This window comes from Meriones unguiculatus, chromosome 7 (genome assembly GCF_030254825.1).
Source record: "Meriones unguiculatus strain TT.TT164.6M chromosome 7, Bangor_MerUng_6.1, whole genome shotgun sequence".
Classification (NCBI taxonomy): Eukaryota; Metazoa; Chordata; class Mammalia; order Rodentia; family Muridae; genus Meriones; species Meriones unguiculatus.
In genome coordinates this window covers 1221148-1238181 of record NC_083355.1, presented here as the reverse complement: position 1 = coordinate 1238181, position 17034 = coordinate 1221148, and the positions used below count along the sequence as shown (strand labels likewise).

General features: G+C 50.9%; 2 protein-coding genes across 6 annotated transcripts in view; one reads left to right on the top strand and one right to left on the bottom strand.

Annotated features, from left to right (window-relative positions):
• The window catches only part of Tbcd (tubulin folding cofactor D), a 163518-nt gene extending 152371 nt beyond the window's left edge, over positions 1-11147 (top strand). For both annotated transcript variants that reach the window (XM_021654200.2, XM_021654203.2), the window contains exons 34-39: positions 1126-1203; positions 4877-4966; positions 5505-5592; positions 6220-6329; positions 7815-7899; positions 10899-11147. In XM_021654200.2, the coding sequence (XP_021509875.1) occupies positions 1126-1203; positions 4877-4966; positions 5505-5592; positions 6220-6329; positions 7815-7899; positions 10899-10916 (469 nt within the window). In that variant the 3' untranslated portion in view covers positions 10917-11147. The remainder of the gene's footprint in view (positions 1-1125; positions 1204-4876; positions 4967-5504; positions 5593-6219; positions 6330-7814; positions 7900-10898) is intronic.
• B3gntl1 (UDP-GlcNAc:betaGal beta-1,3-N-acetylglucosaminyltransferase like 1) overlaps positions 5017-17034 on the bottom strand; it is a 60394-nt gene continuing 48376 nt past the window's right edge. For 3 of the 4 annotated variants that reach the window (XM_021654206.2, XM_060386206.1, XM_060386208.1), the window contains 5 exons: positions 16898-17033; positions 16738-16806; positions 16293-16367; positions 12572-12665; positions 5017-8381 (listed from right to left, as the gene is read on the bottom strand). In XM_021654206.2, the coding sequence (XP_021509881.1) occupies positions 12585-12665; positions 16293-16367; positions 16738-16806; positions 16898-17033 (361 nt within the window). In that variant the 3' untranslated portion in view covers positions 5017-8381; positions 12572-12584. Of the gene's footprint in view, positions 8382-12494; positions 12666-16292; positions 16368-16737; positions 16807-16897; position 17034 lie in introns of all 4 variants that reach the window. The other variant, XR_009592639.1, reaches the window with a different exon arrangement.

The window sequence follows — 17034 nt, the reverse complement described above, 5'->3', positions numbered from 1 at the left end:
GTTGTTTAGCTGGGGCTTCCTTCCCACTGTTGTTTTGGATACTTTCTCTGCTCTGGGCATGTCCTGGTCAGATCCATAGTTTTCAGGACCCAGCTGTCTTGTGCTTAGTGGCCCATGTTGTTGGTGAGAAATCTTTGCCTAATTTGGAGGTTGTAGCCAGTCTTTGGCTAGTTTGCGGGTTCTTTTTTCCACCTGATTTACTCCCTATCACTTGATAGGAAAGAAAGGACAAAGGGAGCAGAAAAAGATAGAAATCCTTGACTCTAATAATGTCTTTATTTCTTCTCTAAGCATGACTGCTAACAACCAAAAACAGCCCCGCAGAATGACCACCAACCACCAACCAAAAACACCTATTGGGGCTCTAGCATTTATTACCCCCTGAAAAGTTCCCAGAATTCCAAATGTCACACAATTACAGAAATAATCTGCAGCTGGCAAAATCACGCTTTTGCTAGAACACAAGGCAAATCATAGTCATCTGCTTCGAAGCAGCCCCGTGCCACACACCTGGGATTAAAACAAAAACATATAATATTGCTGTGTTTTTTAAAGAAACCAGAAATTCCAGAATTCTCAGTACAGGAGGGCCTAGAGAGCTCCTCAGATGCTCTTCCAGAAGTTTCAGCTTTGGGTTCTGTCAGCGCTGCAGTCTATTTTGAGGCAGGTCTGTGTGCTTGCAGTTTAATCTTGCAAATGGCTGCACAGTTGCTCAGCACTGTGTGCTAGAGTGCTCACTGCAGTGGCCCCGCACCTTGTCAAAACCACCAAGTGTACAGGTGAACTGGACTCTGCCATCTGCACATCTCTGTCAGGAATCCTGCTCTTCTCCTCACTGTAGGCAATTCCTGAGAGAAGCCACACTGGCTCTGGCTTTGTTCTTACTTTCCATATTTTGGCATTCTTGTAAGAATTACAATACAAATACAACTACAATACTGGTGTCTGTTTCTAGGAATTTGACAAGACTCTCTTGACTCCTGTCCCATCTAGGAAGAGCTGTTGTGTTGTTAGGGGTTTCTTTTTGTTTGTTTTGAACTTGACATGTTCTTGGCCCTCACGTGGGTGGCTTTCAGTTCTTAGGTGCTTGAGTGGGTCTCATGTTTGCTTATCTTCTGTTCTCAGAGTGTCTATATCACTGCTGAAAATGTTGGACCAGCTGTTGGCCAATGGGTGCTTCGACATCTTTACCGCTGAGGAGAAGTAAGTATCTGCTCCCTTAGTGCTCCCTGTCTGGTGAAGCCTAGTTGCCCTAACTGCAAAGATTTTATTGATTTGGTGTCTCAAATCAATAACTGACTAGCTTCAGACTCATGATCTTGCCCCATTATCCTTGCATGTGCTGGGATTACCAGCCTGTGGCTACCACATCTGGCTGTTATTTTAACGAGAGAACACTTGGCTCAGGACTCGGAGAGCAGGCAGCAGACTCGGGTGAAGTAGTGCCCTGCCGCCTGGGCAGGAAGGTGGACTTGGACAGGTTAGGTGGCTCACCCAGAGCCGGTAGGCAGAGAGGACTGGAAGGTGATGAGGTTAAGATGATAAAGGCCGGATGGATACAGGGCAGTATGTGGGCTCTATTAAGGGACCTGGGAGCGTGGCTGTGCCCATCACAGCTGGACAGAGGCTACGGGGCACAGGGCACAGTAGAATCAGCTGCTTCCTACTGTGTGTGGTTTGTGGCTCCTCAGCCTCCTGTCCAGGGAGCAGGCAGCCTTGCTGCATGATCTCTCTCTCTTTAAGCCCTGGAGCAATCTAAGTGCCAGACTGGCTTCCTGTATGAGTGATACCGCCTTGGTGGTTCCTGTGAATGCCTGTGATCTTCACCAAATTCTCTCTTGTTGGTTTTGGACAGCTTTGTAGTTGATGAAGATTTCTGAGTATCTACAGCACCAAAGATAAGTTACTTAGAAACTGCCTGCTAATTTTGCTTTTGAACTAACTGGTGGATTCAAATCAACCAGTTGATCTTCCTCCCTTTTTTACTACTGTTCACTTTCTATTTGCTGCCCCAGTAAGTTCTGTGCCCAGTGGTTTTTTTGTTTGTTTGTTTTTTAATTTATACAGCACGCCAGAAGAGGGCACCAGATATCACTATAGATGGTTATAAGCCACCCTGTGGTTGCTGGGAATTGAACTCAGGACCTTTGGAAGAGCAGCCAATGCTCTTAACTTCTGAGCCAACTCTCCAGCTCCCGTCTTTGCCCAGTTTTCCTGTAATTTTCTGGTGTCCCTTTTATTTTTTATTTATTTTTCCTTTCCTCCCTGGCTCTGGGGCAATGTCTTTGTACTTAAATGGGGACCAGCATTCAGGTGAACCGTAAGGCTGGGCGCTCCTGTCTTGGTGCTCTGCCCTGAGATCTTGTATCCATCCCACATGCAGGGCTACTGTGGACCAGCTTGTTTTGCTTATAGTCTCTGGTGTCTTTGGTTTTTTTACCTGTTTGTCAAGGAGGTTAGATCTGTCTCTGCTGTATGCTGTATGGCTTTTAATCTGACACCACACGATTCCTCTGGTGTTCTAGAACCTGCTGCTGGGACAGCTTAAATGCACAGGCGTGAAGCCTGGCTGTGACACTCCTTCCACATTGCTACCTTCATCTTGGAAAATATTCTAAGGATTTGACATGTCTCTATGTCAGGAATCCTGCTCTTCTCCGGCTTAAAATTTTCAAAATAAGATAGTAGGAAAATATTTCATGATACAGATTTTAAATTTCTATTTGGTTTTTGCTTTATGGATTTAAAATTTTTGGCACACAGAAATGCAGGGCTGACTCTCATTAAATGATTGTTTTGGAAGAGCTCCTGCTTACACTCTGCTCTGACTTTGTTTAAACTTGGGATTGCAGTTTTTTGTTTTCATCATTATTTCTTTGTTTTTTGTGTGTTGGTTGCTAATAGTATATATAGTTTTGTGAAATTTCAACCTGACAAGCTGACTTTTTAACTGGGTCCAGAAATCTGTTCCCTTTAATCTTACTAGTTTTCTCATTACAGTAGTTTTCTGGTTGTTCCATGGTTTTCTTTTCCTTTGAGTAGCAAAATCACTTCCCCCATTTCATTTCCTTCGTTTGTTTGGATCATTTTACTATTTTCTATGCTCATGGATAGTGAGTTCCTGATATTATTTCTATTCACTGTGTTTTTGCACAGTTAATGCTTGAATAAAAAAAAAGAGAACTAAAAGGAGGACATGAATGCTGCTAGGTATGGTGAAGGACGTTTGTTACAGATAAAGGCAGCTTCTCTCCGTGTCTAAGACAGCCTTTAAGGGCAGAGTTACCACCCAGGTGACAAATCTCACAACTAGAAGACATTATTTCACTTGTCTCTGCTGCCTCCTGTATGTCCAGCTGTGCCCTCATGAGCAACTGTGGTCCTCTCCTCAGCTGTTCTCCTTGCTAGTGTTTTTTTCTTATAAATCATCCTGTCTCTTCATCAGTCTCTTCCTGAAGATCCCTACTTTTAAGTTCACTTATAGAATTGTTTAACACGTTTTCAGGGGCTAATTTCCATAGTTTGGTATTTCCATATCTATTGTATTACACTTCCTTCTCTGTGGCCCTGTGTCCACCAGTCTACAGTTATGACCAGAAGGTATGTCCACTCTGCATCTTAGCTGTGTCTGGGTATTGTGCTTGCAGAACAGCCTGGAAGTGAGAGAGGCCTGGGCAGAGTGGACGTTCAGCCGCTAGGACTTGAGTGTGCCTTTTCCAGGCACTGTGGGCTTTCTTGACTGCCTAGAGAGGATGTACACTGGAGGGTAGAGGCAGGTCCACACGTCTGCCTCTCCTGGGAGTGCCTTCTGAGTGCTAGTGTAATCACCCCCTGCTCCTAGATGCTCTGAATCTAGGTTTACCTCCTTGGAGCTGGGCAGCATATGGGCGTCAGGTTGGGGCCATGTTAGGAATATTTGTTGGGGTTGAGGTAGTAACTGGCTGTTACTGATCAGGCCTGAGAGTGTCTGGCAGGACAAAGGAACTGGACAGTGGCTGACCCATGAAAATGTTGCAAACAGATGTGAGAGTAAGGGAGCCATAGCAGCTGAAAACTTTCTGGCCTGTGTGTCTCTTTCACAGCAGAAATCTTTAGACCAGCAGGTGTGGCTGGGAAGCCATGGCACCTCACTCAGACAGAGATTAGGCCAAGTTCCTTGGAGGGCTCTTGCCTCTTGGGATTAGCTCAGTGGGAGTCTGTAAGGAACCCTGGTGTCTGAACTCACAGGACTTCCGAGGACCACAAAGTGTCTGTGTCTGTGTTACCTGTAAGTTCAGAAGAGCACTGCTGCTGTGCAGTGTCCTATGGGGAGGCTGGCTGAGGACAGAGTCCTTGTGCAAGCTGGGATGGCAAGCAATAGCCCTCAGCAAACAAGCACTTCAGGGAGCTAGCCAGGGAGGAGTTACAGCCCATGTGACCCGGGCCAGCCAGGGCTGAGCTGGTGGCTACGGTGGTGCACTGGCCCAGTATTGGTAGTCACTGGAGGTGACCTGGACTGTTCCTCCAACCCAGGCTTATCACATTGTTTCTTTCCACGAACTAGCTCTTGCTGGTATGGTCTTTTTTGTCTATGGTTGCTTGGTTATGATCAAATCATGACGGGCCAGGCCTGCCCCTTTCCCCCACAGGTGTTGAGTACCATGGGTGATGTGGGTAATGGAGCATCTTATGGGTAATGAGGTAGAACATCTCTTCTCTGCTGTGCATGTTGGGAACCAAAAAAAGTGGCTGAGGTCACATGGCCCGGCACCTTGGGGCCAGCTGGCCTTCAGGTCACTTGGTACGAGCAGCACCACTGTCTGCAGCTGCAGCATGTGTCATATTTACCGTGTATTCCTGTGAAAGAGCTACTTACAATAATGTTTTCTCCTTTAAGCCACCCCTTTTGTGTGAAGTTGCTCACGCTTTGTAAGGAAGAAATCAAGAAATCAAAAGACATCCAGAAACTCCGGTCAAGCATTGCGGTGTAAGTTTTAAGTGCTCCTGGGTGGAGACAGAGACAGGAGAACTTGGTGGTTCCTGGTGGAAGATAGAGTTTAATCACAAAGCTGCTTAAAAAGGGAGTGTGGGAGTGCTCATTTAGAGAAGGAAAGGGCAGACCGTTACCGTCAGCAGTGGCGGCTACGGATCAGAACAGGAAAGCTGGGTCTCCATTTGTCACTTGCTCAGGAGCCTTGCTGGCCCTGTAGCTGCCCAAAGGCCATCATAGGCTCTGATACACCTATGCTAGTGTAGGGATCTGGGACATGGGCACGTACACACGGGCACAGGAAACTGGAGCAATCACGTGAGGTATACAAACATGCGCACAGGAGAGTGTTTGAGTCTGGACACACAGGCGCACACTGGCCAGCACCCGATCTCGTGTATAGGGGAGCACGTGTGCACACATGACTGTAGGTCACACGGAGCACACTAGCGCACAGCGCACGTGTGGATATAGAGGTATGCGCATATTGGCACAGGACTCAAGGGTTACTGTGTCCTTTTTGGGTCTCCCTTAGGCTCTGTGGAATGGTGCAGTTCAGCGGTGATGTGAGAAAGAAGGTTCTTCTGCAGCTGTTCCTTCTCCTTGGCCACCCTTTTCCCGTGGTGAGTGTGCCTGCCCTACCTCAAGGCCATCTGCCTAGGACCCAGATCTGCGTGGCCTTTAACAGTGACTTTAGAAATGAACAGGCTGAGATGATGCGCCTGTGGGGATGGTTTGCAGGCGTAGGCAGCCCTGGGATTCGGCCATCAACTGGCTGGTGTTGGTAGGAATGGAATGTGGGTGCTGGCACTGGGTAGAGACGCATTGCTGAGGGTAGGGTATTATGATCCTAACAGGGCAGGGTCAGGATTCTCCTCTTTTACCCAAGAACTCTTAAAAGAGTCAGGGACCTTTACAGTGGGTTTTTGAGACAGAGTGGATGACCGCATGGCTTACCGTGTTTGCTAGAGATGTACATTACTAGAGGTAGATCAGACCTCATACGAAGTAGTTTGTCACAGGACATAAACCAGAAAAGACAGCAAGATAGACAGATTCCCTTGGAGGAGTCCGTACTGCACTTCTGACAAAGGCCGAGGTCCCTCCTCTCTGCCGCATGTCTGTGATGGCAGCAGGATCTGGGCTGGGGCCGAGTCTTTTTCCTCCTTTCATGGACCTTCCTAAGACCCCCGTGGGGCTTCCCAGGTGGTGATGGGTTTCCTCCTGTTGACCTGCTGATCTTGCTGCAGATCCGGAAGACCACAGCGAGCCAGGTGTATGAGATGGTGCTGACCTACAGTGACTTGGTAGACCCTGCTGTGCTTGACGAGGCCATGTCTGTGCTCAGCGACACAGCCTGGTAAGTGGGCCTGCCTGAGCCCCGTCGCTTCTGCTGAGAGGGGAGACCTCCCCGACACTCAGCGGCTCGGGGCTACCTCACAGCTTCACAAAGGCTTGAGGACACACTCTGGGAGCTTCAGGCGGGAAAATGTTCAGTGTGCAATTGCTTTTCTCCTCTTGTGAGCAAGGTGGCTAGGGTGGTTAACACTTCCGCTTGTCAGAAGGTGGTGGTCCTCAGTAACGAGTGTAAGGCCAGCAGAAGCCACCAAGCGGATGTCAGCAACCACAAGGCCTGTGTGGTCTCTTCCGTTTTAACAGCCTCAGAGACTTGTCTCCAAAGTCAAGAGGTGCAGGAGTGGGTGGGGGAGTACAGCCCGTTGGTGTGGGTCACAGGTTCTAGGCTGGGCCGGGAAACAGCTGTGGTCACAACAGCAAGGACTTATGACCTGTGATCCAGGCAGTGCACATGCATGGTCCTGCATGCATTTATCCGCAGGTTTGCAGATGACATACATGAAGCTGCTGATGTAAACCCACAGTCATGTGTATGTGCACATACCCACAGAACTGTCGCTTGTGCACAGGTGTGCTTCAAGCTGGCCTGTCCCGTTCTAGACACACTATTTGAGAGGCGCAGGCAGGTGGCCCAGGTTATTGCCACTGCCTGTGGACACTGTCCCTCAGACTGCTAGAGGGAGAGTGCTGGCAGACGTGCCGGGATTGACCGGGTTGCTTCCGCAAGTCAGGGCTTGTGTTACTCACGCCCGCCCCTCGGAACAGTGACATCCCTAGGAACTCATGCTAGGATGTGGCCTTCCTGCCTAGATGAGAGCTGTGACCGGGAAGCGCAGAGCTCACTTTTTCTGCCAGTAGGACCTCTGCTCAGTGCCTTCTGGGGAGACAGTGGACATTGCTTCCAACATTTTTTTTAGAAAAAGGTTTCTTTATTCTGAATACAATGTTCTATCTACATGTCCACCTGCACACTCATCCTGAGTAAGGACATCAGGGATGAGAGGAACTTCTTTGTGCTTAATAACGTGTATGCATGTGTGTCAGGGCTTGTGTGCATGTGAGTGCAGTTGCCTATGGAGGCCAGAAAAGGGTGTCTAGTTCCCCTGGAGCTGAGGTTGCAGATGGCTGTGAGTTGCCCCCTGTAGGTGCTGGGAACTCTACTCCTCCAGAGCACAGTACCTGGTTTATAGAGGAGCTGCCCTTATAACGTCTTTACATACAAAAGAAGCCATGCACAGTACCTTTCAGCCGCATTACGTCTTCTAATGAAAGCAAGCGATGGCTGAATACGTAGAGCTGCAGAGGCTTTAGCCTGAGGTAGAATTTCTTCTGGGTGAGCCCCTAAAACAGGGTGTGGCTTAGTCCTGTGAAAGAGGTTTTCTTGGTGTCTACACTGGGGGTAGGGTTTTTTGCTCCAACATCACCAGATCTCATGGGGTGGGGGAGCTGGACCATGTGCCACGGGGCACTCAGATGCTTTCCTCTTTAGGGATGCAGAGCTTCCAGTTGTAAGAGAGCAACGGAATCACCTGTGTGACCTCCTTGGCGTGCCCAGACCTCAGCTCGTTCCAAAGGTAATACTCTAGGATTCTGAGGACATATGGCACCTGTGTCATCTGCTCTGAGCTTTGGGTCCCACGGTCAGTATTCATCTCGGCTGTGAACTTTTCCAGACCAGCTGGGAGTGCTGTTTCTCCAGAGGGGGCAGGTTCTGTCCTCACAGTGTGGTGCTGGGTAGTCAGCTGTTGGAGGCCCCGTGCTGTCTCAGCGTCTGTCTTCTGGGAAAGAAGCTTCCCCTGTGTGGCAGGCGGCGTTGGCGCCCTCCTCATACCCTGCCTGGATGTATACGTCCTGTAAGGGGCTGTCTCCCTCCAAGGACACCTGTGCCGCCTTCATGGACTCCTGTCCCACTGGGGCCTTCTTGGCTGCCTGTGCTGTCTTGGCCTTGCTGTGTTTCTAGAGCCCTCGTGCTGAGGTTGCATGTTAAGTTGTGAAAGCTTCGATCTGTTGATACCTTGGGCTCTCTTCCTGTTTTGAGGCTGTCTGTCTGTAGGGACTTCAAAAAATTGTACGTATTGACTTTTTCATCCCAGAATCCTGCTCCTAGCTTCTTGCTCCTCCCACCCCTTTGTACGTGGTCTCTGGGACTGTGCAGAAGCACCAGCTGAGGGCGTCCCACCCACAAAGGGTTGGGCTCTCCACATCAACAGTAATTAAGGAACTGCCCAGCAAGCTTGCCTACAGCCTTAAACTTACAAAGGTGTTTCTCAAATGAGAGGTCCTCTTCCCAGTGACTCTAGCTTGTGTCAAGCTGCCATAAAACTAGCCAGTCCACACAAGCTTCTGAAAGCTTGATATGGTGGGAAGGTCACGTTCTGCTTCCTGTGTCAGCCAGCCCCACTGCAGCGTCCCGTGCCCACTTGGTACTTTCTTTGTACACTGATGACGCTGTCTGTGCAAACTGTACGGTGGAGGAACTGTGGGCCTCACAGCAGGTGTGCTCACAGCCCATTTCCACTTTTATTCTGGCCAAGATGGTTTTCACTCTTTTTGATCCTCTCAGAACTAGTTTGTCAGTTTAGAACTGGCCAGCTAGGTTGGCCCAGGACCATGTTGGGGTTAGAGGGAGCTGAGGTCCCTGAGTGCCCCTAGACCCCGGGCACTCACTGGGCTTATGAGTGACCCTTGGAAGGTCACTTAAAGTTGTTTGTGACTGGTCCCCAGTTCTTGGAACAGCTCAAGCTCCACCTGCATCTCCGATTAGAAAGGTCCCATGTTAGTTTAATGGGTTTGAGGTTTTCTTGAGCACTTCCTTCTGATCACCTCTCTACACCTTTTGATTTTGATTGCTGTGACAAAACACTATGACGAGGGCAACTTGATGAAAGAGAGTGTTGTGTCAGGGCTATGGTTTGAGTCGATGGTGGCAGAGCAAAGAACAGCTGGGAGCCCCTATCTTGATCCATACCCAGACAACACTGGAAATGGAATCATCTGAAACCTCAAAAGCCTACTCCCAGTTGCATATCCCCAAGAAGGCCACACTCCTTCCCAAACTGTACCACCAGGTGGGGGATAGGGTATTCAAACATGAGCCTACGGGGCCTGCTCTCACACCACTCCCTCCATCTACTAGGTCCTGTCTGTCCTCCATAGCTTACCTTCCTGGGATGGCTTTCATTCTCAGCCTGATGACCCCACCCCTGTGTCCGAGCCTGTAGGGGCACCTGGTGTCTTTTGATCAACTAGGTGTGCTGATCAAATGGACAAGTGTGTGGTCTTGCTTTCCTAGCCAGAAGCCACTGTTAGATATTGGCTGTGGTGTAGGCCTCAGGGCCTTTCCATTTGTTCCCACCCTTGACCTTGGGCTCCCCGTGGAACCTGCGTCCTTCGGGAGCCTCACGCTGAGTCCTGCAGGTGAGTGGGGAACAGAGAAACACTCTAATTGGCCAGTCCCCAGCCTCGGGTGGGGCCTGGCCTGCAGCCTTCCCAGTGCCTATTAGCGTGGCCCATGTGGCCTGTGGGCCTCCCTCCCTTGCAGACCTCGTTTGCTGCCTTGCTGCAACTTAGGAGGTGAGCCTTGAAGGCCTCCGTGGCTGGCATTCTCGGGGTTACTCAGGTGCACATAAGCAAGCCTTAGGCAGCTTTGCTAGGCTGTGTCTCATATGTTCCCTCTCGTTTCAGGGTGAGATCTCAGTTCTCTGCCATTCTGAGGAAACTTTTCAGTTGTAAAATTTTCTGTGTAGGACAGAGTGAGGCATTAGCCACACTGTCATCTTGCTCCTCCAGTCACTGACAGTAGTGCTCTGCATTTGTCTTAAGTGCCCTTTGTTAAACGTTGGGGTGCATTTTGAAGAGTAGGTGTTCCTACTCTGGACAACTCTTTTTGCCCAGTGTCCTCTGGTTGGCACTTTCGGTGTCTACGAATGTTATAGTCAAGATTGTCTTAACATCACTTAAAAATCCTTGTTAATTAGTGTTTCATGAATTCATGTTTACTGTATAATTACAGGCAAGTTTACATCCGTCTTCTTTGTTTCCCGTTTGACCTTCCTGTTTAATGTTTCCTTCTCCCTTATCTGGATTTCATTTCCTACCCTGTTGACATATTTCAGTTATTTTCTTCTGTCCCTGATTACCCTTGGGCCAGCACTCTTTCTTGACACACTACACTATCCCTGGCCTTGACCTCCAGCTGTCTGAACTAGTTTGTCTTAACCCTGTGGCCTTGGTATTTAGCTAACATGGTCTTGCTGGTCAGCTACTTTCCCCCTCACTGTTCTCTTTGCTTTGGTGATCTCCAGCTTTGTACCCTGAGCTCCTGTCACCTGTGCCATGTTGGAAGAGATTTGTATTTTCCCTCTCGTGTGTGCTAGCTCTACTGGCTTTGTATACCCAACTCTCCCCAGATGGAGCTAAGGTGTGGTCCCACATGCGGAGAGTGAACGTGAGTTTAACTGTGCCCTTCACGTTGTTGGGAAGACCTTGAACGTGTGTGCAGGCAGCCCTTAGCTATCTATAGTTCAGAGACGGTGGGGTCGGGACTGGCCTGACACTGCCATGCTCTTTACAGCCTGCTCCAGGAAGCTGAGCCATTGCCTACCTAGCTGGGATTTCCTGCCCTGAGGCTCCACAAGCTTTACCATCATGGAAACTTGGTGCACAGACCTGTGAGAACCGTGACACCTGCTGCTGGCTGGATTGGGAGGTCACAGAGAGCCGTGTGCACGCCTGCTGTGCTCTGGTGGCTTGTCACCCACATTTGCCCGTGCTGTTGCTGTTCTAACACAGTTGTGCTTTTCATTAAATCATGTACCAGAAAGCCCAGGCTCTGCCTGTCTCTGAGACTTATGTGCAGAAGGAACTGGACGACCCACTGTGGGCCCCCTCAGTGCTTCGCTGTGCTCCAGGCACAGAGATCTGGGTAGGGTGGGAAGCGCTGTGTAGACACAGTGGCAGGCAGCTCTCCTCCCAACAAGCTGAGCCAGCCACGTCACCAGCAACACTTAACGTCCTAAGTGAGAGAGATCAGAGTCCGCCCTCCCTGTGGGAATATGGATGACAACTCTGGTCCTGAGGTCTGGATCTTCTGTACCTCCCATCCCAGGGCCTGCATGCCTACCTCATGCCTGTCTCTTAGGCCCCTCTGTATGCCAGGCCTGGAGAAAGCACTGCTGAGAACTGTTGAGGCTGGAACAGAATTCAAGGTAACTGCTCATGGAGGTGAAGTGGCCCAGGGCCTCAAGCCAAGGCCTGTAACAGTATGTACTCACTCCGCTTAACACTCATGGAGCCGGACTTGACAGCACCCAGGCTGCTGCCTTTACTGGGAGTCACTTTCCAGGGCTGGGTAGACAGGGACCTGGCTCATACATCATGCCAGTCTCACACACCTCTCCTGAGCTCACCTGATGAGGCCACGTATGACAGGCATTGCTGTCAGGTCTGCTGTGAAAGAGCAGGCAACTTCTGGCAGCAGGACTAACTTTCTAAATGATTTATTTATTTTTATTACATGTAGTTACAGGCAGTTGTGAGCTGCCATGTGGGTGCTGGGAAATGAAGCAGGTACTCTGGAAGAGCAACCAGTGCTCTTAACTACCTGTCCTCTAGAATTAAATATTTTTAGTATTATTCTAAAAACAATTCCAGGCATGACGTGGAGACCTACTAGTTTCCACCAGAGCTGCTGATGACACTCCAGCAGAGCAGCGCCCCTTTCCGTGGGATTTAGTGATGAAGTAAAGGACACTGTTCCTGGCCAGCCGCCTTCACGTGCACATCCCACCCCCAGGCAACTGTTCCCCTGGATGCCTGGTGCTCTGTAAATATATACATATATATACTCTCTCCTGTAAGTTGCTTCTTGTTTGGTATTTGGTCACAGCAATAAGAAAGGTAGCTAGAATACTTGGTTTGAAAAATAAAGAGAAGCTTAGATTAAGAGTCAATTCTAGAACCCAGAACTTTTTGCACACTCCTACTTTTAAAAAGAAAACTTTTTTTTTCTTTTTTTAAATGACCAGATCGTTGGTTAAAGTTACAAACACAGGAAATTTGCTTAAAGCGGTGCCTGGAAGATTGAAGCTCAGATTATGTTGCAGAAATGAAACGGTGAAAATTAGTGCACTAAACATGAGGGTGGAAGTGGGAGGAAGTAGTGACTTACTGAAAGTTGTCTGTGAAGGGGAAGCAAGGCAGACAACAGGGCTTAGAGCCTGCAGAGGTGCTGCAGTGTAGACCCACCTGGGTGGCAGTCTCAGCTGAAGTGAACAAAGTCCTGGCCTTCCTGCAGGTGCAGTGACTTCAGGTTGTCTTCAAACTGGCCCCCTGTGAGGTCCTGAGGAGAAAAGGATCCAGCTCAGTCAGGCTTCCTCTTGCAGAGGCTCAGGGTCAGGGGCTGTGATGAGGTCACTGAATCTGCCTGCTGGGTGGCTCCCAGTGAACCGCTGCTCTGACAGGAAGAGGCCTGGAGGAGGGCACAGGCCAGGGAGGGTGGCGGCACTGCTGGCCACGGATGGGGGTGAGGGACGCAGAGGGACCTTTCCCCCTGGTGCTGGCCCTCTACAGAAGGCCGTTAAGCCACTCTCAGTGTTGCCCGGGCGGAGTCGCCTTTCCTCCTGTTAGGGGACGCTGTGTACTCTGTGCTTTCCCATCTCTGCAGGCTCTGCCAAGCGCCCACCTTCTGATTTCTCTCACCCATCATCCCCCAGTCCCCGAAGGAAGCAAGAACCATTATCTTGCTGAAGAACAGCCCACCTGTGGCAGATGGGGCAGTCTGGAAGGATGGAGGAGGGGCCATTCTGTTCCTCAAGTCAACACAAGAAGCCAGACTCTAGAGCCTTGACTCTACCTTGTCCCAACGCTACTAATGCCTGGAAAAGCAGAAATGTCCATGGTGGCCACACTCACTGCCCTTCCTGTTTCCCTCTCACTTCCCTCTGTTCCCTTCCTCATATTTGGAGAAATGTCAGGTTTGGGCCAGGATAGCTCAGAAGCCCCCCCCCTCGGGAGAATTGCCTAACCCTAACCCTGGTGAACACAACAGTGCTCAGACACCCCGAGCGTTTAACATGTTCCTGAGAGAACAAAGGGCAGCCATGAAAAGGAGAGGGTGTTTGGAGGACACGAAGCCAACGATGGTTGGCACCGGAGTTGTGGAGGACCCTGCACCCAAGTTTCCACAGCCGAGTGGCACTCAGCCTTCAGCCCGAATTCCCACAACCGCAGCAGGAAAGTTCTCCAGAAGGGTCAGACACACACCCGAGTCCCACATAGGTGGCCTTCGGAGGTATCACAGCCTGACTTCCACTTCTGGGATAAACCAGAGGACTGGGAGCTCACGGCAGCATGAGACAACTGAATGCTAGAGATGACTCCGACAAGCCAAGCCGGGTCCCGACACGCCAAGCTCCGAGTCTGCAGCATGTACGATCATATGTGGGTGCTGAGAAGCAGCAGATGTAAGAACAGCGAGTTGGAGTCCGTTCACAAGTGGCAGCGGACAGCTGTGTGTGTGCACAGTGCTGTGCTGATGTCGGGGTCTCGTGCCAGCCGGGGCCATCGGGCTGTGAGCTGCGTGGGTCTCTTCTCTGCACCTGGGCACATCCTCTGCATTCCGGTAAATCTAAAGCAGGTGGCGGCTAAGTGTGGCCTGGCGGCTAGTGCTTGCCACCTGTGTCGTCAAGGGCCACAAAACAGTTTATTTAAATAAGAAAATTCTGGAGTGAGGACGAGTAGCCCCCTCTGGTGAGCACTGGAATGTGAGCAAGTGTGAGCAGGGAAGCGGAGAGGCGGAGAGAGAGAGAGAGAGCAGGGAGCATGGCCGTCATGGCCAGGGCGCTCCCTGTGAAGAGCGCCGGCTGCCTGATGTGTGAGGCTCAGACAGATGTACAAAACAGAAAAGTTGGGGTTCCTAGTTAATCTTTCCAACAAAATAGCTTCTCATTGTATCACAGATAAATTGAGAAGAGAAGTCTAGGTGTGGATGTGGGCAGTGCTGTGTAAAGCCTGACCAGTCACCTCAGGAGGAGTCAAACTTCCACAGAGGAGAGTCAAGAGAACTTGCATGCGATCCACCGCCACTGTAGAGGCTGGGTGTGGCGGCACACACCTGCAGTCCCAGGAAGGGCGTCTAGAGCGGAAGACGCTCGGGGGCGGGCGGGCTAGGCAGTCTTGCTGAATCAGGGAGTACCAGGTTCAGTGAGAGAACCTGTCTGATGATGGTGATGATGCAGAGAGCACTAGAAGACAGCTTCAACTTCCAACTCCACCAGCACAAACATAGGCCACACACGTGCACATACGCGAAAAGAATATTCAAAACACGCAACACATCACAGGTAGGTCTGCCTGTCTCACTGTGTTGGAAGATGCTCCAAACTGCTAGCAGTGGGGACAGGGCTGAGGAGGCCCTCCACTCCCATCGCATCGCCAGCTCAATGCTGTATGTCCCGACTGTTCCCTGTTCGGCTATTAGTCCTCTGCTACCGTGTGACATCACTCTACAGGAGACACAGGCGGGCAGACACATCTCACTCTGCGGGCTCGTCCCCAGGCCTGACCCACCATAACCTGAAATGAACTGTCCCACCTGGGAACCACGGTCGGAAACACAGGCTGAAGTCTGAACACAGGTCAGACTTCCAGACCGTCTCAACAGCATGGCCCACCGCCTGCTCTCCGTGACCCAACAGCTGTGGGGTTCGCTGCCCCTGGAGCCCGAGCTGCCCTTTCTAAGGGCCCACCACACCAGCTGCTGGCAATAGGGTGACAACTCTCCTCGGGGCAGGCTGCTGACATTCAGGATGGCCATGCCCTCTCACCTGGTGGGTGGAAGGAATGCTGACTGTCCCCTGCTGGATTCAGAGGCCAATGGGGAGCAGGTACAGTTTGACATGAGTGGCTGAGGTACAGGCTCTGCTTCTCTCTGCCTCAGCCCGCAACCAGGAGCTTCTCAGTACAAAGACCCATTTTACTACAATGAGGAAGAACTGGGACCGGAAATAGGAAATCCTGACCAGCAGGATTCCACAAGGTTGTAACGGGGAGCAAGTCACCTGGACAAGACACACTGGCCCAACACATACCCCCTCCAGATTGGCCGCAGCGTGAGGGATGCTCTGCTAAGGAACGTTAGTTACGCACAGGAAAGAACTTCCTCTGAGGGACACCAGCCTGTCATCGTAAAATCAGCTATGTCAGCTGGGCGGCAGTGGTGCGCGCCTGTCACCCCAGCACTTGGGAGGCAGAGGCAGGTGGATGTCTGTAAGTTTGAGGCCAGGCGGGTCTATAGAGTGAGTTCCAGAACAGCCAGAAATGTCTGGAACAGTGTCCAGAGCAGATGAAGAAGGGTTAGCCTTGGCTCTAGCAAGAAGTGTGCTGTCTTGTCATTTTCAGCCTGGCAACAACTGTTGGAGACCCATTTCCTGGAAAGACTGTGGAATTCTTTTTAGCATTGACCACAAGTAACCTGTTTCCACAGAAGTTGCCTGGATGCCTGGCGCCTATGCCCATATGACCTAAAGCAGAGAAACCAGATGAACCAAAGAAGCGTCCTGTGGCCCCACTGGTCACCCCCAGGCTGTTACTACATGTGGGCAAGGCTGCTCTTTTACTAACATGAACCACAGCATCTTGAACGTGGCTGCTGGGCTCAGAACCAGGGTTTTCAGTGTTTAGAGGAAGGAATGAGAACAGCTTTATATACGGTGTAACTAGGTTTTCCCACCTCAGCCCTCCCCTGCAGTGCCCACAGGCCACTCCCCACCCCACAGAGCAGCAGCTGCTTCTAACCTAGCTCAGGGTATTCTTATGGCCACAGCTAACACTGGATTTACAGTGAGGGTATAGGTATATAGGTAGTGAGCTACGCCCGACGCCCATGCTTGGGTCTTGTCCTTGCTTGTGAGCACACAGAGTGGGCAGGCAGATACCCAGGAGCCCTGCACCCATAGCCAACACTCACCAACTTCACACAGATGACAAACGGCGGCCGGGCAGCTTGGAAATGCAGAATGGGGACCTTCGGCTTGGGTCTTTCCTACAGAGATGGTGCCAGCGTGAGTCACTACAGCTTTACACAGGAGCTCCCAAAGACCTGCCCTAGCCACAGCCTCTGCTCACCAGAGCTGGTGATTAGGTGGCAGATGGGAGTCTTGGGCCAGTTGGGACAGGACAGATGGCTGTACCCGAGCTCTGGAAGCCCCAGCCACCTGATGGCCACAGGAGAAACCAACTGTGGTAGGCCAACATGGAGACCCAGACTGAGGGAGTCTGTAGCCAGTTCCCAAGGGCAGGGCTGTCGTAAGGGATCCTGGAGACTCTAGGGAGCTGAGGGTGCATCTGTTGGGCAGAGCCCAAGGGAGTGTGAGGCAAAGCTGGCTGGCACGGAAGACCCTTTTCCTACACACCTGAGAGTCCTCATGGCAGTAGAAGCCCTTCCTGATCTTGTTCTCATCAACGTCACAGAAGGCCACCACCTGAGGACGCATATGAGCCAGCAGGTTACATGGTGGCGGCTGTAAGGGAGTCAGGATCGTGGCCGGCAGGATGAGGAGGAAAGGCCCCTACCTTGCGCCGGCTGGCTGCGGTCAGGCTGCGGTATAACCTACGCCCCTGCTTGCCTGCATTCCAGATGGTGAAGGACTTCCAGTGAGGCAGGACTTGTTCCTCCAGGAAGTGGACACGATGGGTCCAGATGGTCATTC